Source organism: Manis javanica, chromosome 1 (genome assembly GCF_040802235.1).
Source record: "Manis javanica isolate MJ-LG chromosome 1, MJ_LKY, whole genome shotgun sequence".
Taxonomy (NCBI): domain Eukaryota; kingdom Metazoa; phylum Chordata; class Mammalia; order Pholidota; family Manidae; genus Manis; species Manis javanica.
In genome coordinates, this window is record NC_133156.1 from 185,166,706 (window position 1) to 185,193,423 (window position 26,718).

Below are 26,718 nucleotides of genomic sequence, written 5' to 3' on the forward strand. Positions count from 1 at the left end.
TGAGATAAAATTGAAATTAGGCCATTTAATAACCCTATAGCCCCTAAACATTCATATGAAAGGAAGAGTCACTTGTCTTTCACTTTAAATAAAAATTAGAACTGATTAAGCTTAATGAGGGGGGCATGTTGAAAGCTGAGACAGACTGAAAGTCAGGCCTCTTGCACCACAGTTAATTGTGAATGCAAAGGAAAAGATCTTGAAGGAAATTTAGAAGTGCTACTCCAGTGAACACACAAATGATAAGAAAGTGAAATGCCTTACTGCTGACATGGAGAAGTTTTAGTGGTCTGGATGGAGGATCAAACCAGTCACAACATTCCCTTAAACCAAAACCTAATCCAGAGCAATGCCCTCTCTTCCATTCTATGAAGACTGAGAGAGGTGAGGAAGCTGCAGAAGAAAGGTCTGAAGCTAGCAGAGGTTTAAGGGAAGAAGCCATCTGCATAATATGAAAGTGCAAAGTGAAGCAGCAAGTGCTGATGTAGAAGCTGGAACAACTTATCCGGAAGATCTAGCTAACAACAGATTTAGTGCAGCTCAGATCCTTGTGGATTTGTCTATTATCATGCCTGAAAGGGCATAAGCATGATTTCTAAGCCCAAGAGGTTCAGACGTAGCATCTGTACCTGTACTCTAAAGTTGGCAAGTGACACATTCATTCCACCAGGAAGAATCAATTGCTCATATTAGAAAGCCATAACGATGCTTTCAATTCTCCACAGACCCTTTGACAAATGTGCAGATTGTATAATGCAAATTCCAAGGAGTGACAGTCACCTGGACTGCAGTGTGAATTGTTGAGCAGTGCATACTATGCTCAACCATACATAGCAGCCCTTCAGAAGGAAACTTATTTTCCCTAAAGGGAATATTTTCTGCATCCTTTATGGTTAATGGCCATGCAAGGATTCTTTTGCTTGCCTGATCTTATAAATTAAAAATCAGTGTCCATATGGACTGCACATCTCTTCCTATTTCATAAGCTTTATCTTTATTTTCCCCATATTTTATTATTCCCTAGAATAGACTGACTTTGTTTCAAAAAATCATAAAATTATTGGGATGACTTGAAATGAGAGATGGTATTATTCTCCATAAGTGAAAGTGGGTTGTAGAAAAGGAGACTCATTGATAGAAGGTAAAACATCAGAGACATCACATCAAAAAGACAGTAAACAAGGTCATGTTTATTTCAAAACAGAGTTGACTCCACATTAATAAATACTTTTAACACTGAATGTAGAAAACCTACTATGCATGTTCCAAGAAGACAATTTACTAACAAATCAGAGAGCAGGTGGCCTTTTACCTGTAGGCCATTGGTAAAGTAATCCGAGAGTAGGAATAGCCTCGTGGATATCATGTGGAATTGGGGAAGGGAAAGAGAAGAGTTGATGAAAGCAGGAAGAATTTTTTAGCCTCCTTTCCTCACTGGGAAACTTAAAATTGAAAATCTGAAGTTAGAAAATACACCTTCACACACATCCATTTCTTTCTCAATTTTGGATTAGAATCACTAGTTAGTGGACAGAGTCAAAAATTGGAAACAGGTACCGAATCTGAATGTAGGGCAGATGGCTCTGGTTGATAATGAGTTCATGAGGCCCCTGGAAAGCCAAGCGGAGCTGCTCTAGCCTGGGCTTAACACTCAGGCACAACCACAGATCAGTAACTATAGAACTGAAGGTGCTGCACAATGTTGACAGCTTCCTCCAGGAGGCTGGTGTACATTTAAATCATTCCAGTGCTGTCTTTGTATAAACCGATCATCCCATCTGCCGGCCTGTGGTTACAGCCCCGGTGCCCTCTGGAGCTGTGGGGACACATTAGCTAGGCAGCTGCCCAGGCTCCTCACCCATGTAGAGAGCCCACGGTGCAAATTCATCTAGGCACTTTTATCTGAAAACATTAAAATGAACAGAATCTTGAAGACTTGGAGTTCCCCCTCCTCATTTTAATCAATGGTAGAGAAATGCTCCAGAAAGGGACAAAAAAGCCTTCTCAGATCAGCCCCAAGTAGAAGTGACACCTGCCGTGGGTGGTTTCAGGACATGGAAAAGACCTTCTGCCATTCCTGCCTTCCTCAGGTCTTTTTCTTGGATGACGTAAGTCCCAGGCTGTACTAAGTGATGGGAAGCTTCCACCTATAAGCCAGAGCACAGCGCCGGCTCCCAGGAAACTGCTGGGCAGAGTGGGGAGGAAGGGAGTTCCCCTTCGCTTTGACACACCATCCCAGGGCCAAGAGCGGGGGAAGGTGGTGAACAGGAAAAAAGGTTTATCCCTCATACTCTTAGTACAGAGTGGAAACAGTTTCAAAGGTAAGAACTGGCTCAGGTTCTGAGGTTCAAGACTTAGCCACCAGCTGGATGAATAGAGAGAGACACTGACGTCATGGGTTTTAGAATCAAAGGCTTTCAGTTTTTAAGCTAGGGAAGACCTCAGGGGTCTCCTAGTTCAACTCATTCATTTTCCAGAAAAGGAACCTGAAGTCTGGAGAGATTAAGCCAAGTACCCAGGTCACATAGCTTGTTATATCTGCTTGAGGGGCATGGAGAGTGACAGAAAGGCTTCAGTGAGCAATGTGGTCGGTGCAGTAAACATCACATGGCATGTGGTTAGTTACATTCAGAACCTCTGCAGATGACAATTTCCCACCCCCGGGCCCTTTCTTGTTGACTTGTCACCAAAAGGGGACAGGTTCTGGACAGAGCTTATCTGTGGGCTTCCCTCAGGAGGGTGATAACCTGCAGGTGTGTCCTCACTTCCCAGTCCGGGAGGCCACCTGGATGGCCTTGATCCACTCAATGCGCTCCTTGGGAGTGGCCGCTTGCAAGAAATAATGAACTTCATCAGCTGTGATGATCTCGAAGAGGTTCTCGTCTTCAGTCTTCCTGCCTGGTTTAAAAGAAAGTGAGCGACAGTGAGCATGCGCACTGGATAGGCCACCCAGTTCACCCTCCTTCTGCAAGGAATGAAATCCCTAATTTTTGAGTGCCCTAAGAATATTAAATATGTGGTTTTCAAACTTAACATTATTTTATGATCATATACAGTCACTACATAATTATGTTTATAGTATTTATATAGATACTATATAGTATAATCATATGTGTGTGTGTGTACATTTATGAAATAAATAAAACAGTCAAGGAGAAACATTTTCTTTTATAGTTTAAAAGCAAACTAGATTTCTCACTTTTGCACACCAGTAGTGTCTAATGAGTACATTTTCTCTGCTCAGAATATAAACCAAGGGCTGAGTCTGATTTTTTAAAGATACACAGTATACCTGTATACCACCAGCCCACCAGTATAGCCTGAACTTGGTTTTATCAAGGGGCAAAGTTTGAGTCTCTGCTGAAAGATCAAAAGGCAATAAACTGGCCAATACTGTGACAAGACTTAAAACATCCACCTCAAATCAAAAGAGAAACACACTCCCTACCTCCAAATGGAAGCATCATTCTATGGGGAGAAGGCAGCGAGCAGATTCAGTAGTAAAAATCTGGGCTTATGCAGCTGTAATGTTTTCCTGGCAGCCTCTAAAATATCATCAGCCCAAAATGACAAGGCAAAACCAGAGTTTCGATGTCTAAACCACGTCTGCCCAGTGATACTTTCATCCCCACACCTGAGAAGTCAATCCAACCAACATGAATCATAGACTCATAACCTGGGACCCAGAGGTCGTCTGGCAGAACCCCCTCGCTCTCAGAGGAGGACCTCAGACCCAGATCAGTTAAGCAATCCACCCAAGATCCTGCCGCTAACTGAGTGGCACAGACCTAACTATAACCTAGGGGCACTTTCCACTCCCCACACTGCCCCACTGTGCAGATATCCCTATCGTTGTGGGAGATCTCGTTTAAGGATGTAAAAGGGATTCCCCTTTAAGGAATGTCATAGTTCAATTACAGAGTCAGGAGGTAGTAAGTCTCTCCATCAAAGCCAGTTCTGAGGTAAAGGTTTTGTCAGCTTTGCTCAGGGATTTATTCAAGTCATCCACAAAGCCACACCTACTCCCCAAGACTCCAAGAGCCAGGGCATCGTTGGGAGAGAATAACTCTTGGTCTTTCCCAGGTTTTCAGACAGAAATTCATTCACACTATGCCTGACTGATTGCATAATTGACTGTGGCTGACTCAGGATGTCCCAGGTGTGGGAAGGGAATCTGAGTAGATGTACTTCTTTCAAACAAAAATTCATTCTTACCATCTAGGTTGCTCTCCACTGAAGTCACCACACAGCCTCTCAAGCGGATGGCTCCCAGGGGATCTTCCCCCTAGCGGAGAGCGGAATCCTTTGTTATGTTTCCAAAGAACAATGTATTGGATATACCTTATCTTATTAGTGCAAAGGCCACATAGACTCACTCTGGTATAATCAGGGCTCCCAAAATAGGTAAGAGCAGAAGGAGATTAAAGGGAACCCTTCTAGATTCTCCACCTCCCACTTCACCCAGGGAAGTTGGATGAAGAGACACAAGTCAGTCTGAGCTTCCTGTCCGAGGAAAAGTTCCAGGGGAGGTATGGAGGCTGAATCACCACATCCCACGAAAGAAGAGCTGTGGGTTTCCAGAGCTCTTTGGCTGCATGCAGCTGATAGAGTAGTACAACCCTCACAGGAGGGAATCAACAAGCCCTGCACCACACACAGAGGCCAAGGACCCGCCTGGGTGGAACTGTCTCTATGCTTTAGAACTGGCTCATTTTATTGAGGAAAAAACCCTCCTCCGCACCATCAACTTCCCAAATGACTGGACCTAAACAATGCTTTCATCCAAGTTGGCCTAAAAGGAATTATCATTTTTTTTTTTTTGCCTATTAAACCAAGAGCAAAGTGTTGGATTAGTTGAGTTCCTCTGACAATATCAGATTGGGGCAAACAAAAAAAATTATGCTGAGTTGACCAAATAAAGGGCAATATAGTGATATTTTCTTCATCCTTGAACTTACACTGGCCCCAAAGCCTAAGATCTTAGATCTTTGCAATAAGAGAGGGCAGGAAAAGGCAGAGGAAGGTGGGAGAAAGAGAAGTAGGAGAGTAAAGAGGAAAAGGGGATATCGACAGAGCAGAAAGGAGAAAAAGAAGCCAGCTACTGGCTGCAGTGGAGGCTCCCAGCGGATGGCCTTTGGCCACAGAGTCTCACCCCAGCAGGGTCATAGTAGTGCAGATACGCAGGGTCTTCTCTCAGAATGAATTTTCTCACTTTCCAGTTTTTCCTCCTATGCCCCTATATTCAGGGTCAATGTAAGAAAAGCAATGATGAGTTCTTATCATCACTCTGTACACATAGTACCTACATAATAAGTGTTTGACGAATTGAAAAAAAAAAGAAAAGAGAGATAAATACAAACCCCAGAAGAACCAGGCCCCAACCCACGTCTTGGAGATAGAGATAGCACTAGAGCCAATGAACAATTGGGATGTTATTAAATTATGGATTAGCTTATTTCTAAGATCATCTTTCAACTTGTGTATTATGTAAGAATACTGCATAGAAGCTACTATGTTAGGTAATGGTGAGGCTATAAAGAGGGTTAAGACACAGCCCTACTCTTCAAAGTTTATAACCCTACGTGGAAATATAAAATAGAAAATGTCCAAACCACATAATTGGTATAGATAATGGGTTTCAAAGGAATTAAAGGAGGGAGATGTAATTGTGGGTTTGGGATGTCAGAGGGAACGTCATGAAGAACTACGCTTGGCCAGGTGGGACACAGGGGAGTTCGATGGGTGAATGAGGCAGGTGGGAAGCCTACCGGCAACAGGAAAACAGCAGGGGGAATGCAGGAGACATAGGCAGCCATCCGTGAATAGGACCTGTCTGGCTAGAATGCAGGGCTCATGAGACAGCAGAGGGGAGTGTGGAAAAATGGAAAGGGACTTAATAAAAATAAAAGGCAGGGTTGTCCCTGATGGTGGTTGGTTCTGTTGGAAGGGAAAAGCCTATAATCACATTTTAGGAAGATTAATATAGTAACAACATTCAGGATGGACCAGCTGGCTAGGTTAAAGATAAGCCAGAGGAAAGAAAGATAATAAAGTAAAAAGGAGATCATTAGGAAATGATTGTAACAATCCAAGCATAAAATTAGGGGCTAACATCAGATAGCAACAATGGAGATGGGAAGGAATGATCGTTGTGACAGATGTGATGAAAAAGAATAGGACTTGGTCCTTTGCAATAGAATTAAACACTGACATCAACTGGACTGCGGGTTTTGAGGGCAGGTTTTGCATCTTGTTTCTCTCCTTCCTTTGCCCAGCACTGTCTGGCACATAGAAGCTGTTTCATATCTGTTTGTTATTGCCCTGAATTACCCAGTTTTTCCCATTAGCTTATAGCAGTGTTTTAAATGTCATGGTAAACATGATTTTATGATTTCCCACAGTAAATTCAAATGACTGAAATAACTTCTGAAGCCAAAAAAAAATTAGGTTAGACGATACAGTTTCCATCTTGCTAATCTGAAGACTATTATTTGTTATTTCTAAAGCAGCACATTTTGACAGGCACATAGATGGATTTTCTAGTATGTCATGTTACTTGTATAGAAAACAATAAAACATTTATGATTTTAACAGATAGTGCCTCCTTCATAATGTCGGGTCAAAGGAGTTTAAAGGGAGCTTTCAAGAATGGGTCTAAGTTATTTGGCCAAGCATTTAGTCAGGAGCTTATATTCAAAGAGCCTTTACTTGCCAGAGGTTGGAAGCCAGGAACCCTGTAGAGTCATATGGGAGAACAGAGACTATTTCTATCTGCAGTATCATATCCAGAATGGCTTTTGTAAAGCACCAACTTCTGAAATTCTTTTTCTGAATTCCTGCTCTTTGGCTTGGCTAATCTGTCCCTAGGGTGAGGATACTAAAGGTTCTACCCCACGCCATTTCCTCCTGACCTGTAGTCGCATATGTCACGTTCGCTTATGCAATAACTGGGTGGGTACCAAGTTTCCATGAGTCAGTGGAAGAGGAAGGTAACAGGAGGATGTGAAATCAGCCAAGCCTGGCCAACCATTGCATCGCCTTGAAGCTCTCTCTGGCATCACAATGTGACACATTAAAGAGTCTGATCTGTCCGTCTTTCATTTAATAAGTGTTTCCTGAGATTTTAAGGAAGGCATGCATTCCTGGGGATTTGAAGAATTGTTGTTGATCTGTCAAGGTCATCTACTTATATTCAATTTAGTTTACTCTCCAAGTGTCAACTGTCCACCATTGTAGATCAAGAAGGATGCTGGACTTGGTGGCAGACATGGGAAAAACACATCTAACACATTGTCCCTCTGCATCAAAGAATCTACGTGTGGTTGAGAAACTAATATTTTGTTCATTGTCATAACAGAATTAATTATATAAAAAACAGATTATATTGACTGCAGATTATATTGTTTTCCACACTAACGCCCAATATCATTAATCCTCAAACTTTCTACATTCCCCAAGTGGAATAATTTCCTCTGGGATGGGAGAAATAGGCAGAACTCGGAGGGGGCGAGTTGAGGAGGGCTCGGGGGAGTGGGACCTCCAGCTGAACCCAGTACTTCCCACCTGTGAAGTATGAACACAGGAATCCTTTTTCATGATAAGCCTTCTGTGCAGGGTAACCCTGGTTGACTCCCAGTAGTAGACACAGCATGGTTAGTTTTGTGGTACTTAATGAGGAGATTTTTTAAAGTTCCCTCTAGTGCTTCCGATATGAACCGAGACTATAAATCACTGAGCTAAGAATGGAAAAACTAAAGGAGCCACCAAGTCATATAAAAGAGGTTTCTTTTCCCTCTCCCTCCCACAAAAAAGTTAGAGGAAAGGCAATTGTAAAAGAACAAAATGCCTGAATATACATAGATTTCTATTTTCTTCATGTTAAAAGGAGGCTTATAATGATGACTATGTAAATAGTCGTATTTTGATAGTAGGATAAATAAGCATTTAAGAAAAAGGTTAGCTCTACAGTTCTTGGCCTTGGTCACGCATCAGAATCCCGTGGGGAGCTGTAAAATCTGGACAGTCTGATTTAATTGGCCGATAGTACAATTTTAACAGATTCCCTCCCAAATTACTCTTAATAGCTACCTTCCAGCACTTGTAATCAAAGAGCCAGAATATAGGAATGTTTGGCAAATGAATGAGGAAGCCAGCGATGGGGAAAACTCTGCCCATGGGCAACTGCCAGAACCTTCCCCACATAAGTCTGGCCCTGCTGCTATGCTTTCCTGTAATCTAATCAGTGGTCACCCTGTCACAAAAGTTATTAGAACAGTCTGTGAATTCTTTCTAAATCCTCACTGTATTATTGCTTAGGACCCCTTCTCTCAAAACCTGGTGCTAAGGTAAGTTTTCCACACTAACGCCCCACTTTCTTTGTGAAACTCAAAATCCCTACCTATGCCTATTCTCAACTAGTCCAAAGTCCTTCTTAAATGGAAATATATGCTCAACTTTGATTCTTTCCTCTTCAGCCTAGAAGTTCAGGGCCCTATTAGGATGTAAGTCGAACCTCTCAGTCCTGGGGGGCCTATAGACAGTACATGGAAATCTCATGGAACCAGGTTCTCTCTGTTGTCTACTGAGCAGCTCCTTTCAGACAGCTCACAGAACAGCCAGGAAGGTAAGACCTTGGTCTTCTCAAGCAGTTATGGCTTCTATGACACCATCTGCTAGTATCAGATTGTTTCACTCTGAATATACCTGTTTTCCTGCTACTTCGTCCTCTACCGGGTGCTGGCCCCTGGCCCTGGCTTCCTCACCCAGACTCAGCCCTAGTATTCTCCTACCTCTTGGCATCCTGCATCTTGGCCCCTGGTAACCAACTCGAGCTCTTCAGCCCACCCCAGCCAGCCCTTGCCTCCCAGACATTGACAGGCACCTGGACACCTGGTAACTGCACAGGACTTCCCCCCAGGGTGAGTCCATGCCCTCTGACTGAATCTGAACTTCATCTACTGCTCCTTCTGCTGAGTAGGCTTAAGGCATGCCCTCAATTTGGTCTCACGATGTCATACCCACATGTTAGAATAGTACTTCTTTGCTTTCAATGATATACAATGTTCTTCTTCTGGATGTGGCCTGCTCTGTGTCCTGGTTGCTTTGCAGGGTGGATGGGTGGGCAAATGGAAATACTTTTACTATGAAATATCTCTGTCTTTTGGATGGCATCTCTTAGCCAACTGATTTCCTCCAGCTAATGAAAAGGTCAGGATCTTTGCTAGAATGTCTGTTACCCCCCAAGATATCCATAAAAGAAGAGTTTCCCTATTTCAAGTTGCATCTTCTGCCCTGCCTGCCTCAGTCCTTGTGACCTAATGCCACTTTGATCATCTACTTAGCTATTTGTCTGTCTTCACTCTGTGGGATTCATTTTCTAGTTGACTACTGCCCAAACAAATGGAATACCATTTGGGTAATTTAGGATAGAAAAGACCTGGTAAGAGGGAAAGAGTAGAAGGGAGTCATGGTGGCCACTCACCTGCTTCAGTAAACATCCCTGCTTAATAATGACCCCTCTGAATTCTTCTTTTAGAATCACATCATCATCACTGGAGTTCTCTTCACAGAAGAATCCACTGTCTGGCTATTGGGAACACAAAGGGCAAGTTTATTTAGCCAGTCTAGGTGTCTTGCTACTTGTACTGTCTCCACCTCCACCTCCGCTCCAGCCCCTGGGGTAGATTCTTCTTCTCCTTCCCGCTGTGGTTCATAACCCAACCTGACCCTTCAAGCTTGTGCTGGTTAACTCATTTCCTCTCCTGCTTTTTCTTGTTTCTAGTCACTAGGTATTCTCTTGTCGGTACTCAAGTGTGGTCTTTCAATAGCCTTTCATTTCCTTGGTTTCCCCAAACTATGCTCTAAGTCTAGGTCAGCACATTTCTCCTTTCAAAGACTTCTTTCTTGGGAACTCATGGCCGCAGCCTTGAAGTCAGTATTGGCTAACTTATAACTTATACAACACGATCATTACAGCCTCTGCTATGCAGCTCCTTCTACCTTGCGAAGACCAAGAGCATGTGTCAAAGCTCCTTCTCTGAGGTCAGGAAGGAACTCAGAGTTGCTCAGCTGTAAGTGGGCAGTGAATCACACAGGGGAGGAAGAGCCTCTGTGATGGGTATTTTTAGAATCCCACATTTAAATGGCTAGAAACAACCAGATCAAAGGTCTGAGACAAAATAAAACTCACGGTGGAACTTCCCCCAGAGTGAAATGAAACTCTCTCTGGGACATTCACTTCATTTTTATAAATAGGTTGGTTCTCTTAAGTAGCTTTGTAACTTTAGAGATCTGACCCCAAATAAAAACAAAACTGTCAAATTCCCCTAGAAATCCACCATGGCTGGATTTCTCATATGGCCCAAGATGAGGTCTGTGTTTTGTAACACAGTGTTTCCCAATTTGTGGTAAGCATACTACGGGAGGAATGTGAGATGATTGGGGGAGGGGACATGGATAAACATATTTTGTATTAAGAGTCATATATTTTAACATGTATTTGGAAAAAATACAACTAGCACATTGTGATTTTCCAGATCTCCCTCTAGAAAGGAAGCTCCCAGAGGGCCATGGTTTTTGCCAATTTTTTTTTCCACTGCAGTATCACCTTTGTCTAGGGGAGTGCCTGGCGTGTACTACAGTCCAGTAGGTTTTTCTAAATGAATTACTGCTTGGAATAGGAACAGATATAATAATGTTTTAAATGTCAATTTAAAGAAAACCATTAAAGTTAATGATATTTTCCTTTATACTGGCTCACTGGATGGGGCAGGCATGAGGGAGACAGCTGTTAAGTCAGGGACATCAACAGCTCTCGGAAAGACTGGGCCCTTTCTCACACATATGTGAATACAAAAGGAAACCAACTGAGCATCTGGCCAGGGCAGTGCCCATCACAGGAAGAGTAAATGAGTAGCTTTTGTCACTTACAAAGTAGTAGAAGGCATCGGCATTGTCCAGGAAAGGGTTCTCAGCAGTCCCGTCAGCTGCGTTCTTGGATATGTCTCCAGCAGGCTGCAGGTACCCTTCGTTCAGCAGCGAGGAGGCAATCATGAGGCCTTCCTGGCGATTCCGAACAGACTGGTTAGACACCAGCCAGTCAATGGCACAGTTACCTGAATGGGACCATCAGAGAGAAGGTTAACTCTTCTACCAAGGACCAAGCCACTGACGGTCACCCCTGGAGAGTTCCAGAGCACCCAAGTGTCTGGCTTTTCACATCTTCCCTGTTATTCCCAGAAAGAAAAATGAAATCAGTGGGGTAGATACCTGGAAGCATGGAACCATGTAAAGAGTTTTTTAAAAACATCTACACGCTCACTAACAAGCAATGTGTGTATCCAAGAAATCATTTTCACTAACCCACTCATTTAGTCCATTAATGAACAAACTCAGTGCTAAATGCTGTGATGGGTTTTATGGAGGCTCCGTCAGGGAATCTAAAAGGGACATATGGGAGCTAAGTGTTGTAATATGTGTTTTGCCCTGGGTCCATACAGTGGAGCTACTGGATCAAATCTGCAGGAAGGGGTGGAAAGAGTGGGTGGAGGATGGGCAGCTGTGCATGCACAGTAGGGAAAAGATTCATAGAGGAAGTGACACTGGGCTCACACTTAAAATATGATTTTTGCAAAGTATATGAGGTGAGGGCTTAAAGAAGCCAGCACAAGCTGAACAGGAGTGTGAACAACACACACAAAGGCATGAAGCAGCTCTGCTGAGGGGGAGAGAGAGAAGTTAGTGGAAAGAAGGTACAGGGTAAGTGTGGAGAGCTGCGATGGCATCTTAAGAGATTGGGCAAAGATGAGCCATTGTAAATTGTTAAGAAGGGAAAAACATGATCAGATGTGCATGTCCCAAATTAAAATTTGATGACATCAGTTGCACTGGAATGTCACACCTTTGCAGGGTTTAGTAAGGACTTTGAGAAGTCATGCCATCAACTTTCGGCCTCATGAGAGGACTGCAAAGAGAATCAAGTGAAACTGACCCATCAAGTGGGTTATTAGAAGGCTACAAGAAACCTTTTTGTTAAAACACCATGTTCCATACAATGTAGCCAAGCAGGGAGCCAGTGTAGCGGGCGGTGTGTCCCATGAAAGTGACACACTAGGATACCCCATCCCTGAAACAGCAGTGAAAGCAATATTTAGTGAGCCTTCCATGGATTTGGAAGGTATTTGCCAGCTTTTCTTTTCCTAGGAAGATCAACTAAATACTACTACATTTCTGCTTTTAATCCTCAGTGACGCTGTACAAGGCCAGGGCAGTAATTACAGACCTCATTTTAAAATGAGAAAATTAAGGCTCAGAGAACTCAGGTGACCTCAGGCCTGAGTTACACTGCAATGGATCATCTTCACTTCAAGTGTTCTAATCCTAGATTCGGTATTTGTTCAGCAAAACATGCTGAACTTGAAAGACAGTCTCCTAGCCCCCCTGTCACCTGACATTCTGGGTTCTCCCCACTTGCCAGGAGTTCCTGAGTCTCCACCTCTGCTGTGGGCTTCTCTCTCTCTGCTGAGCCTACCTGATTCATGAAGACCCCACCTGAATTTCTAGAACCCACCTTGACATTCAATGGGGAGGACAAAAGACATTTTAGCCCAATATGCTGGGACTCAGTATGACATTACACAGGAAATAAGTGTGACCTGGACCTTGTGCCCAGATCTACACTGGGAAGGCTTCCTGTCCCTTTGCCAGAGGCTGCCTCGGTGACCTCAGTCCTGCTGGAGTTAGTTAGGGCCCTGCTCTTGCCAGTTTCCCCAATCACTGCCCATTGCTTGATATCTTGATCCCAAATCTTAGCCCTGATTTTTCTGATGCTAACGGGCTACTCTCTGAGGCTGAATTCCCAGGGTACACTACCCTGCAACCACAGATCATCCCCTCGACCCCTCCACCTTCCTGACCCTGACCTCAAGCACCCTGGGGCAGTTCAGTTCCCTTGTTCACCAATCCGTATTCTGTGACCTCTCCCATCCACTGTGCGCCACCTTCCAACCCCACACAGAAGGCTGACCGAGAACCCCAGAGTGGCTCCCCCAGCTGCCCCGCTCAGCCTTGCAAGGTCTTTACCTGTAAAACAGTGATTAAAAATCTTCTTGTCCTTCTCGAGGTTCAGTTCTCTGACTCCTTTTTCAGTGTCTTTCATGGACAAATACAAAGCCCTGCAGGGCAATGAAAACATCCAGGTGAGTGGGAAGCGTTCAGAACGGCAGTCCTCTCGGAGCGGCCACCCTGGAGAGGCAGCTGTGGGCACAGGCTTCACCCCTCCAGGTGGCTACTGAGCCTCCTCTCCACTATATCCCAGGTAGTTAGAGGGCAGAGGTCATATCTGCATAACTGTGGCCTACACAGCATCCAGCAAAACGTGCTAGAAGGTACTTAATGTTTCTGAAATTCATTAAGCTCTTTGTTAACTCCTGGTCCTAAAAGTTAGAGAGTTGCCCCTATTTAGGTGCCAAGATTAAAAGTTCTTAGGACCAACTTTTCATATATATTCTAGATCTTCATGTCCCAGTTCTTAAATGTGTTTAAGACACCATTGAGTGTAGATATTTGCCTCCAAGAAACTGAATATTTTAACTATGCTCATCTCTTATTCTAAGATCATAGGAGGTCAGGCAAAATAGTGAGATGTTCCGTCCTTGAAGTAAGAAAGATGGCCTTATCAAAGAAATTGCAAGTGCCAAAACAGAAAGCCCTGTCATGAATTCTGTGACTCCACGTACATCTTTCCCCTTTAGCTCTGACAGCTGTGGCCAGAACTGTGGCCACTTGACAACCCCACTTGACAACCCCACCCAGCAGCTATGGCTTTAAGAGGCACCTCCCTTTGGGTCCTTGGTGAGAGAAGGTGTCATTCTCATCAGGCTCAATGTGCTCTATCGACATCCTGTGACATGCCCAATACTGTGTTAGGCTTGCAGAAGGGGTTTCTTCAGCCCCCTCTGAGGGGCCCTTTCCCCATTTTGCAAACAGAATCCTTGTTGGACATTTTAAGCAGCCAACATGGAATTCTTCCTGGCAGGGCTCCTGTTTCAGGGTATGCGTTACATAATAAACAAACCTAGCAAGAAGAAAAGAGACTCCTATAGAAAGGCCTTCATGTGACAGGAGAACATGGAAAACATGCAGAAGGAAGAAATCCTGTTACTAACCCTTGCCAGGAGCCTCTAACCACCGTTGGGCAACAACTATCGCCTGCAAGTCTAAGCCAGTCACCCTCAGAGACCATTAAGCCAGGTCAAGGTATAAAAGTCTTCTGCCCAGGATGAGTGCTCGCTTTGGCTGGCCCTTGCTGACTCTGTGAGTGTAAGAACTCGAACTTGAAACCTTACCTACTTAACACACATAGCCTCTGCCTTTTTCTACCTGTCTGGAGATTCTGAAGTTTTCTTTCAAAACTAAGTTACTATGGCTACTTAGTAAATGCAATGATGCATTCTTTTTCTCTCCCTGTCTCTAGGCCAAAGTTACCCTAAATGAGGGAATTTATACTCCAGTACTCTTCTTTTCTCAGCTGTAGGTCTTGGAGAAGCCAAGGTAACTCCCTCTGACCTGCTCAAACATATTACTGCACCAAGTGCCAGCATCGAGCTGAAAGAATGGGTGCAGCCCGCAGAGATGGCCAAAGCAAGCCTCGGAGCAGGTCTGTTGTGAAATTTCCTCAAAAGTGGGGCAATGTTAGGAAAGGGCAGAGGGAAGAAAATGCAGAAAATCACCCTAAGTCAATGGTTTCCGGCAGTCGGATGGACCTCCTGGTGGATTTCCTTGCAAACTTCTGGCCTCCTTCAATGCACTTAATGGCTTTCTTGATGTCCCGAACCCAGGCATCTCTCTCTTCCAGGAAGGCTGCCTGGAAGAACTGGTCCTGCTGTTTGGCCGTAGTGATCTTAAACACAAACTAAAAATCAAAACACATCCCATTAGGAATGACTCCTTTCAAGAGGCTGAGGTCCCTTATGAAGCACAGCAGTTGAGCCAGCCCTGTTCTGTAAGTGCTTGGCCACGAAACACCCCAATGCCCAGGGTGGAGTGTGGGTGGTGGTGAGAGGACTGAGCCCCAGGAGCACCATTCACATCCCAGGCTATGCACAGACTCAAAAGTCAGTGCCTGACAAGGTGCTCGTTGCAGTTCATGTTGTCAACTCACCATCCTTTTGCCAAAGTCCTGACAAGGGCTGGTCAGTGTGCTTCCTTTCAGGGGGATCATCCCTTTGGGGCTGTTGTCACTTTTCTTCTTGTAGAATTCAATGCCATCTTCTAACAGTACAACCCACATGGGTTTCCAGGTGTTGAATATGCTCCCCTGTAATGATGACAAAAAGAGCTGTGTAACAGTGTTTCTGAAAACTGTCCCATAGCTGGTGTGTGACTTGGTAAGATAGCCTAACTTTGGCCAGTGTGGACATAGGTGACCCACATTGGTGTGACCAGGCTGGTAGGAAAGCAGCCTTCAGGGGAAGGAGACTGCCTTTCTTCTGGAACTTTAATAATGTTTTTCAAGATAAAATGTATACACATCTATAATTAGCCCCTAAGCCTCTCAAGGGCCATTACCAAGGACCTGCTTCATGTACATTTCAGGCTGACTCTCTGTAGCTCATTTTCTGCTCCCAGTTCTGCACATTATGTTCAGTTCAGCTGATGGATGGCAATAGATTCTATCTCCAGTGCCAACTCAGACTGAAGAGTAGCTGGTACCTCAGGCTGGACTCACTGGAAAATGTCATGATCCAATAGCTGTATCAACATAAGCACAGAGACTGTAAATGGTGACATGCTAGCTGCAGTTACGGGCATCCTTTGGCCTAATGAGATTTTATTTGAATATGAATGTCAAGAAGAAACTCAGAGTGCAGCCTTGTATACAGGCATGGCTAAGTTTTATGAAAATCACTTGCAAAATGGTCTATAATGCCAGAGTGACATTATCCATGTCAACAGGGTTTTTAGGAAAACCCTTACTTAAAAATAATTTTCAGTTTGGGTTAAGGCCAACTGCCCCTTTAGAAATAAACTATCCATTCTGACTACATTAAGGAAGTCTCTGTTTCTCATCTATATTTTGGGAGGACTTTGAGAAAAGAAGAGAATAGGTTCTTTGCCTCCAGGCTTTGAGCTCCTATCACCTTGTCATGACTACCATGAAATAGAATTATCATCGAGTTCCCAGCAGATCCTGCCACTTATCATAAAAATACAAGAAGCCTCTATATAAAGGTCCAGTTGCTCCAAAGGAAGACTATTTATGCAAAGAATATAAATACTTAGAGACTATCATTTTACTTGTCCCTGTGTTTCCTTTGTTTAGTCACTGAAAAAAAAAATTAAAACACACTATCTCTTTTCTGCACAGGCAGAGTAACTTTCCATACTAACACTGGATTATTTCCCTATTCTTAAAAGTGAGCAAGGTCAGACACTATGCCAACACATGAAATAATTTCAATCAAATGCCTTTCTGTTTTTCATCTATTGAAGAGAAAACTGAATCGAAAATAGAAAGAGCTACTGAAAATCAATAAGAAAAATAAAATCTATTTCTTAAATGGCCAAAGACTGGAAGCGACATTTCATTAAATAGGATATCCTAAAAGACTCTGAAAATGTATTCAACATCATTATTCATCAGGGAAATGCAGATTAAAGCCACAGTGAGATGCCTCTACACACCCACGAGAGTATCCAAAATTTGATTGAGAAGAACAGGCCTTGGCAAGGATGGTAACTGAAACTTCCATATGTGCCAGCAGGAGTGCAAAATGGTACATCCAACTGGGAAACTGTGGTAAATGTCCTGATTCTTAGAAAAGATATTGAAGTATTTGGGGTGAGGTAGCACAATGCCTGCAACTCATCCTCAAATATCTCAGCATGAAAATACGTGTGTGTTTACACAGAAATCTACAGGTAGAGAGAGATAAAGCAAATGTGGCCATGTGTCAACACTTGATACATCTAGGAAAGAATACAGTATTATATATATGATATATTCATATATATAAGATATATATATATAGTAGTCATACTGTATTTCTTATTCTCGGTGGGTTTGAAATTTTTCAAAATAATTCAGAAAAAATAATAAATGAATAACACATGATACTACAACATAATAATATTTGGGATATGCTTTTAAAGAAAGATGCAACATCTATTTAATATAAAGTTCAAATAATACACATTCACAAAGTTAGGAATAAGAAGTTGGACTAGATGACTGCTAAAATGCCTTTGGAGTCTAAAATTTTATATTCTACCTCAGGCCTATCAAACAGTCACTCACGGTTTTTGAGTTGGAATTGGGAGGAATTGGGAGAGGTCAGCTAATCCCTCTCTCCTTCTGTAGACAATTAAAAAGATACACTGGAAGCAGCTGTGCAGAATGAGTTTGTGCTCTCCTAATTCAAATGTGGCCTCTCTGTCAGCTTTTTCAGAGGACAAGGTGGCCTTTGAGGAGGCCAATGCTCTGTAAACAAGAGAAATCGGGCCACTTATAAAGGGGAAACTTTCTTCCAGGTTTTGCAGAGGTCAGCGAGGTTAGGGTGATGGAATCATGGATGATCTCTTTCCTCTCCGCCTTTACTTCAGCCGCCAGCTTCTTGCTGGAGGAAACCCACCGCGCCTCCCCTCGGCTACACCTGCATTTACCGCGTCTGTCCCCAGCCCTCTTGGCACTCACCCAAGAGCAAGCCTGGACGTGTGATCATGGAAATTTACACACTACAGAGATACTTGGATTCATCTACCAACACTCTCATCATACTGGTAAGAGAGCTGAAGCCAGTTAAGCGACTGGCCTAGTACACCTGACCAATTAATGTGGTCATGTGGAACTGGCTCTAGAATCCTGATTCCCAATTTTATGCTCTTGAATTTGCCCTCAGATGCCATCTTCGTTTTGGTTCTGTCATAACTATAATTCTGGAATCTAAACCAATTTTGTAGGATACTTAGCTAGCTATATAAATAAAACCTCATATATATATATATATATATATATATATATATATATATATAATAAAACATATCTAAATCAGAAATCATATCATATTAGGATTTTATGCATATATAATATTATGATTTTGTACATTATAGCACATGTCTGTTTTATTCTGTTATAGGTCAATCCCTATATAATTCCATGTCACAACAGGCAAGTTTTAGATGCTGGGTCAGATGTAATTTTCCCTGTGAAAACTGTTCATCATCACAAGACTGGTATAGTTTAGTGCACAAGAGTCCGACCAGGTGTGGCATCAAAAGAAGAAATCCTAAAGGATGAGATATTTGACTGTATAAAAAGCTTGAACTTCCATACATTTAAAAAAACCTGCAACAACTGAAAAGCTAATAAAAATGGATACTTGTACTATATTATTATATAAGTAAAAGCTGATATCCTTAATGTATTTATTAATATATTAATATTAATATTAGAATCACTAAGAAATATATAAACACTCCTAATTTTTTAAATAGGTGAATATAAAGAGGCAATTCTCAAAAGAAGAAATGCCCCAGTCCAATAAACATAAAAATGTACTGCTTCAACAAGTTTTTAAAATGTAAATTAAAATTATATAAGATAGAATCTTTTTCTTTAGTAAGATTTTTTTTTAAGATTTATAAAATGTATTGGTGAAAATGTGAGGAAATGGACATGAGGGGAAAAAAGGATCTCTATGAGTCAGCACTTTGATGTGGGCTGTCAAAAAAACCAAAGTCATTGTAGGCTATGTAAAGAGAAGCAGAGGATCTGAAGTGACAAGTAGTATTCTAATTTTCAGGGGAGCCTAACCAGTAGGAAACTATGGGTCTGGAACTGGATGACACAGGCTCAAATCCCAGTTCTGCCAAATTCTAGCAAATGTGACCCTGAGCAAGTTTTTAAATCTTATTTTCTGAATTTGGCAAATGGGAATAATGCTAGTATCTATTTCTTAAGGTTATTGGGAGATTAAATAAAATATTCCACATAAATTGCTTAGGGCAATATCTAGAACACAGTAGTCAGCCAATAAATATTACCTATTCCCTGTAATTCTGTGCTTACAGATGCACCTGGAGAATGACCTTGAGTTCAGGAAACCTCCAAGCTGCAGATAAACCAGAGCCTGTTCAAAAGAGAGAGACAAGATGGTATCTTTCTCTTGGGGGCTTGTTGAAGGAACTGGCTAGGTTTTAGCCCAGAAAGGGACAAGTAGAGCAGATGAGGACTGTCTTCAAAGGTATGAAACATTGTCATAGATTGTTTTGAATTCCCAATAGGTAGAGGTTTCAGAAAAGAGTTTGCAGCAGAACTCTTTACCACAGCTGCCTTGTCTTCCCGACATGATACTGGGAAATAATTCCCAGCAGTTGGCATCTGTAAATTCCTTGTCATCATGAGCTAACACATGTGCAGCAGGGCCAGAGCTAAGCTGTTAATGCATTCACACAATAACACTTATGACAACCCTACAGAGTGGGTACAGCTATTATCCTTACTTTGCAGATGAAGAAACTGGGGGATAGAGAAGCCAAGCACCTTGCCAAGGCCACACAGCTATTAAGTGGCAGAGCTGTTCTGGAACCCAGGAGTGTGGCTTACTCTGGTAAGCCTGCCTCTTAGAATGCTCCATGGGACCATGAGACAGTGGGCTTTGCTCTTAGGCAAGCCTGCGTTTGAATTCCAGGTCATCCACTTACCAGATATTTGACTGTAGGCAAGTCACTTATTCTCTCTGAGCCTCAGTTTTCTCATCTGTGAGATGAGATACTCCCACAGAGTGGCTAGGATTGACTGTGATCCCGTTCCTACATGGCTAGCTGTCATGTGGTAGGCTCTAAATGCCCTTTTTTTTTAAAGTCAAAAGTGGCAAGACTCCATTACTACACCATTTGGAAATATCTTTCCCGAAGTCCGACGGACTTCATGTGACATTTATGACCTATCTGTACTAGGTCTCCAAACCAGTATTATTTCAGTTATACTTGGGAGTGGGGTAGGAGCTGAGAATTGCACAGAGAAAAAAAAAAGAAGACAACTGCACTGACTTTCTTTGTTCTTTGAAATATAACTACTGTGAAAGTATAAAAACTGTGTTCTGCAATGTTCCCCCTCACAGCAAGTAAATAAGGTAGTGAGTTAATTATTCATTACATTCCACTATCATGAAGGACTCTGGATAGACTTGGCCAACTGATGTTTACAAACCAGAATTTTGTATTTTAATTTTACAGATTTTACTACATGATTTTTCTAAATTACTAGGTCAGGTTGCAAAAGTCAGTGCAATAACGAAGCTTCCTTTTTAAGAGAAAATTGTTTCTATCACTTTCTCACTAGCTGTGTGAATAATCATGGACAGAAGTTACACTACTTTTACCATGTTTCATCTTGGCCTAATAACATGGTTATTTTTTAAATAGAAACTTTAATTTTTTGTAAATTTTTGAAGACTATTTTATTGAAGTGCATCTCTGCAGCTCCTCATTCACATGAATTTTTGCAGCAGGCTGTCAACATTCCACAAATGAACAAACATTATACCTCTTAGGACAGTTTTATTAAGTATGGAGAAATTGCCAGTTTTTTTTAAAAATGCAGTTTTCCAAACTTTCCTGCCTACTTCTGACTGAATTCCATGCTGCTTTGGGCCATATACCTGATCTAGGTGGGTTTACCACTGATGGAAAAGTATTTTGATATCATTCACTTTTTCAAAAGAATCAACTTTTCCTCTATGCCTTTGCCAGATTTTCTTCAGGGTCCCTTTCAACAGCATATGAGCATTCATGTCTGTGTCAGGATGGCATTGCTGTGTTGGCCATCCCCTGAAAACCCCTGAAGACCATTACAAATTACAGTGATGAGTAGTATTGCCTATTTGGCGCCCGATGGTTAAGTCATTGTCACTTAGCTTTGTATTACCAGTTTTGATATTCATTATCAGTTGTGGACTTAGATGCCTAAATACTCATTTCTACCTTTCCTCTGTATCTCTCACTACACTTTTTTATTTTCCACAGAAAAAATATTTAAAGCATTGTTGGAGAGAGAGAAACTCATGTCTGTTGTCCATGGGTCACGTCCTTACTCAGTGGAGTGGTATTTAATATATTATTTTTGGTTTTCCCTCAGTGTCTTATATTAAGATTAACATATTAGTTGCTTTGTTGATGAATCTCCTGTTGGTGTTTTAATACATGAGATACCCTTGCCTTTAGGTGCTGATATTGACTGTTTTCTAGCAATGGGTTTGATTTGACAATAATATGTAGATTTACTCATTGAAATTTTGTACTGATGTGGCTTTAAAATGGTTTGTTCTGTGGGTTTGTGTTTAGAACTCACTGATTCTGGTGAGTTGTATGGGAATGAGGAACAGAAGAACTGATATTTGCTGGTGAATTCTTAAAATAGGCAAGGTACCCAGTGATAACTCCAACGAGACCACCCCTCTCTGCATGACTCTGAACATCTGCATGCCTGTTGTTTTATTGTGTGTATTTTATTTTTAATATATTAACTTTTGTGGATTCGTTTGAAGTCCATTTAAGAGTAACACTGTCAAAACCACTAAGATATATGTAAAAACTTGTGCTGTAGACTAGAATAAAATTGTTTCTTGGGTTACAAAAAAAAGTGGCAAGACTCTTCCTTAGAATGAAAAAGTTGCAAAATGACAGAATCATATATTTTCCCTCTTCCTCTTAACCATCATCTATATTCAAAGATCTTAGGCAGAAAGTGGTGGGGGAAATATGAATTGTAAAATGTGGGCAATTATCTTGCTCAGAAAAAAAGCAGAAATATTTTATACCCAATGCCCTTGATTGTTGGCCCAAAGATTTCTGACTGAACAAAATCCTTGTGCCAGCATTTTCTAATTCTGTATTTTTTCACAAAAATCTTACCTCTTACCTGTAGTAAAATTATTTCATAAAATAAGACATAAGGAAAAATATTCTTTATTACCATCCAGATATGTTAAACTGCATAAGAGAAAAAAGTGAGAGACTCATATATTGTTGCTTGTCCTGCCTTAACATTGATAACTATAGTTGAGACATTATTAACTTGGCAACCAGCCCAGGAACCCCATTAGCATCTAGAAGAGGACCCCTATCTGTTGAAATGTTTATCAGTACTGGCATTAATCATCATTCTTACATATGTAGCACCTACTATGTGCTAGGTTCCTGATATATATATATATATATAGTTTTTAATCCACACACGTGAGGTAACTGAAACTTAATGCCCAAGGAAGTTAAGAACTTCAGCACCTTACTGAGAAATTATGGCTTCAGGTGTAGTTCTATAGCTGACAAAGGGAATATTTCTGAACCAAGCATCTCTTTAAAATGGCAAATTAAAGAATTTTAATACATTATGACAAAGAGTATTCAAATGTCCCAAAGATAAAAGCAGAAATCATGGAAGATTGAAACCAAAGACATAGAAATTATGGAAGATGTAAATCATGGAAATATCAATATACAATTACAGTTTTTTTCCAAGCACCTTTTCTAGATTGGCATTGATGGGCCATAATCTGAGAGAATTACTCCCACTGATCAAAAACTATTAATTTAAATATATATGCTTAACAACCTATTTTTATTTTTTTATATTTATTATTGATATATACTCTTATGAAGGTTTCACAAGAAAAAACAATGCAGTTACTACATTTACCCATATTATCAAGTCCCCACCCATACCCCATTGCAGTCACTGTCCGTCAGTGTAGTAAGATGCCACAGATTCACTGTTTGCCTTCTCTGTATACACTCTTTTCCCTGTGATCCCCCACACCATGTGTACTAAACATGATACCCCTCAATCCTCTTCTCCCTCCCTCCCCACCCGCCCTCCCACACCCCTCCCCTTTGGTAACCACGAGTTCCTTCTTGGAGTCTGTGAGTCTGCTGCTATTTTGTTCCTTCAGTTTTGCTTTGTTGTTGTACTGCACAAATGAGGGAAATCATTTGGCACTTGTCTTTCTCTGCCTGGCTTATTTCACTGAGCATAATGTCCTCCAGCTCCATCCATGAACAACCTAACTCTTTAATCCCTATTTTCTAGTGGAACAGTCTCACTTATTAGAGATCTAGTCTTCTACATTTTTTTGTATTCATAGAGTTTAGGATGTGAATATACGAACTTAATAGCAATATTTATTGCAAGATGTTTTAATTATTAAAAATAATTTTGCTGAAAATGTTTTTATTCACTTGTTCTTCACAGGATATTAGCCTTCAGGATCAGGAAAGAAATAAGTCAACATTAACTATGATGGTTCTCAATGAGAAAGTTGGTGCCTAGTGCAAAGAGACCACATATGCCTCTGTGTATATATTTGTCTTTTCCAAAGGATGTTTCAAAATATGGCTAAAGAGAATATCACTGAGGGCTTGTTTGTTGCCCAGCATCCACTTATAACTCTCACTATCATACATTACAAACCCTAACTTAGATTAAATTTACTCTAAGAAAATGCTGGTGTCCTGGACAGAGCTCAGTGCCATGAGTGAGAAACCCAGGAGTCAGAGAGTGGGTTTCGGGTCCCACCTCTGTCACATCTGTGTGACCTTGGGTTCCTGGTCTCAGTTTCTTTTTTCAGAGATGAGGGAAAGAGACCAGATGATCTAAGGTCCCTGTAGAACATTTTAGGCTAAAGTGTTCACCCAATGAATGACCTGAAACAGGGTCATAGTAGATGCCCATTCATTTAAAAAGCTGGACATCTGAAGGAATGTGCTGAATTCAGTTCTCTTCTACACACTGAGCTCACTGAGGATATTGTATAGAAACAAAACTCACATATATTTGTTTATATAGGTGTTGCCCACAGAAGGCCCAAAAGCCCCATGTGTGAACTCACACAATGACATGACACACACCCAACATCAGAAGGAAAACCAACAGTGTAACAAAATTCAGTTTCCTGATGTCATGCCCATAAGCCTAAGCATTTTCGAATAAATTTGTGTCCCTGTTTCCTAATCTTTAAAATGGTACATTTACCTACTACCTTAACAGCACTTTATACCAATTCACTAAGCATTGTGAATGAAGAGATCTCAGCCCGATAAAAAAAAAGATGTTTTCTTATGCATCAAATCTAGGAGGATGGCCCAAGAAATAGGCTACAATTACTGTGTCATTATATCAGCTTATCTTTAATCATTTTCTTCTTCCTCTTCTCCAAAAACAAAGAGGGGGAGAGGAATTTAAATAACAAATGAATAGTCTCTGAGTAACCTTCACAGCACAAGAGTTTGAGTTCTTCTAGCACAACGTCCAAGTGGGTTCTTGGAAAGGATGCTCTAAATAGTGAGGAGTTTTGCTTAGGTCCCCACCTTCCAGGCCCTGCAGTCTGGAATGTTTAGTCCCACAGACTCAAGCTGCCCTGATGCATGGGCTAGGGGCAGAATGCAGTAGAACATAAACTGGTTTCCCTCCTGAAAGTGTACATACTCTCCTGTTTCAACCGGATAGATTTAACATTAAACATTCCTAAATGAGTGGGCAGAGGCCCAAGCTGGCCACTAATCCTCCTCAGCCCTGTCTCCAGTGACACCCTGGAGAGGCCCGCTCTGCTTACCCTCTTCACAAGGTAGCCTTCTCTGATCCGCTTTGGTTCCATGTTGGATGGACAAACAGCCAGCCAGCTCCACTCTCAGACAAGTCCTCCCAGAAGCTCAGCCTCCTCTGAGAGCTGAGACAGTTGTGGACTGCTTTTTTATAGTGAGGTCCCTTTCACAATTTCCCATGTGCTGGCGATCACATGATCACATCCTCTTCCCCTCACTGCCCTGAAAGGTCAGAATGCGGAACTACAGAGAGAAACAGCCCATTCTTTGCTAATGTCAGGGACTTACTAAAAATACAGTTGGGGTGAATATTCACCCAAGGTAAATTTTTATTACCATAAAGAAAATCATCTTCCTAAAGAGAAAAAAAAATGTGAAGAGGAATATGAATAAGATAATCTTATTTTATTAATATTTAATAATTTGTCCCAGTTTAGGAATTATTCTTAAGATCCTGAGAATGCCTAATAAAAATGCTAAGAAATTCAGAGCCTTCTGCTTAGCATAACAAGGGTAACTACATTAAGTGAATGAATGCCTACTACTCTGCCACTACCCTAGTAGGTATTTTTTAGCTAACCTCATTTACTTGAGTGCTTACAAGAGTGAAGGACAGAACAAAGGAGCTTCCAGATTCACCCTCCTCCTTCCTTCCAGCTCTGGATCAAACCAGCAGCCATCGCTTCTCTATTTTTCACTTTTCATTTTATGCTTATGTATATTCATAAAATCATAGATGGCTTGGCATCACTTTCTCATTGCACCAAAATTAGTAGAATGTTGTTTGAAAGTTTTGGCGGGGTAGGAGCAGAAGAATCCATATCTGATGGCACCTGAGCAAAACAGAAACAAATAAAGGAATGATTTGCCAGATCTGCATGTAAACAAGTATTTTGCTATGATGGTATTTGTATAAGCAGTGAAAACAGTTCATAGATTTACATGAATTCAAAATCTGATTTCAAGGCTAAATTTATCTTCTGTAGTTTAATTAGTCAAGGGACTTCTTATTTATAATGTTTCCTCTCTTTGTCATAATATGACTAGGTCTTCAAGAACACTTACGCAGAACATGTCATGCTCTTTGGATGCCTGCAGAATAAATGCACCCCTTGCATTCTGAATAATTCACTTCAAAAAACATGTGTTGAATGCTTACTATGTGCCAGGCCTTGGACTAGGTAAAAATATCTTGCCATCAAGGAGCTTGCCAAATTTGTTGATCAGAGGAACATTACCACGGATGGAATGGATGCTCCTCCTCCTGCCGCAGCCCATCCTGCCAGCTGACAACACCTAGTGGTCGTAGAGGAAACTGTCTAAACATTGAAGACTTCTCCCTTCTCTTACCAGAGTTTGAGCAAATGCTCTTCTGCTCTGTTAGATTCCATTCCCAGATCCAGCAGTTCGAACCTCTTCCAATATCTTTTTCATGTATGTGCGTCTAGGCTTACTTTGAAAAATCTCTGTCATTGTTTTAATTCTCCTGCATTTGATCAATACCTTGGAAACATTCTTATAGTACATTTTATTGGTGTAAAGAAAATTTGATTCTGTGGAATAAACAAAAAAGACTACTTGCCAGTCTCCAATGGAGAGCGATGCATTGTTAACAGCTCACTGTTCCAGGTTATCTGACAGATTCTGTGGAGTTTCTGCTTTTTCCTTGTATTTGAAATATTTTGCAACTGTGTAAGTTGTGGATAACTGATAGCAATGCAAATAATTCTTGTCTACAGACATGGAAATAAATTCTGACTGAGAGAGGTGCAGTAGTCTCCACTCTGCTCCTCTCCCTCACCCCACTCCACCCCTGTGGAAAAAGCCAGGTTTTTGTCCATCTGAAAATTGATTTTCACATTCCTTTACTCCATATAAATTTGCCCTGGATTTCTTTGAACCAGTAGTGACATCTGGCTGGTTCTGTCTTTAATTTATGGGCTAGATAAAATTTTTATTCCATTTTTATGTCATAATTCATTAAAAAAATATGTGTTGAATGCTTACTATGTGCCATGCCTTGGACTGGGTAAAAATGTAATTATTTAATTTATTTATTTATTGAACTATCACTGATATACAATCTTTTGATGGTTTCACATTAACAATACAGTGGTTTCA

The 26,718-nt window shown here is 41.3% G+C and overlaps 1 protein-coding gene across 1 annotated transcript; it reads right to left on the bottom strand.

Moving 5' to 3' along the window:
* Nucleotides 1-1,170: 1,170 nt before the first annotated feature.
* On the bottom strand, nucleotides 1,171-24,750 carry PLEK (pleckstrin). Its single transcript, XM_017654756.3, has 9 exons — nucleotides 24,609-24,750; nucleotides 15,161-15,316; nucleotides 14,730-14,911; nucleotides 13,081-13,172; nucleotides 10,930-11,114; nucleotides 9,482-9,586; nucleotides 5,153-5,236; nucleotides 4,216-4,285; nucleotides 1,171-2,898 (listed from the first exon to the last, which is right to left on the bottom strand). The coding sequence occupies exons 1-9, from the start codon at nucleotides 24,648-24,650 to the stop codon at nucleotides 2,762-2,764; spliced, it is 1,053 nt and encodes a 350-aa protein (XP_017510245.1). The 5' UTR covers nucleotides 24,651-24,750; the 3' UTR covers nucleotides 1,171-2,761.
* Between the last annotated feature and the right edge of the window lie 1,968 nt (nucleotides 24,751-26,718).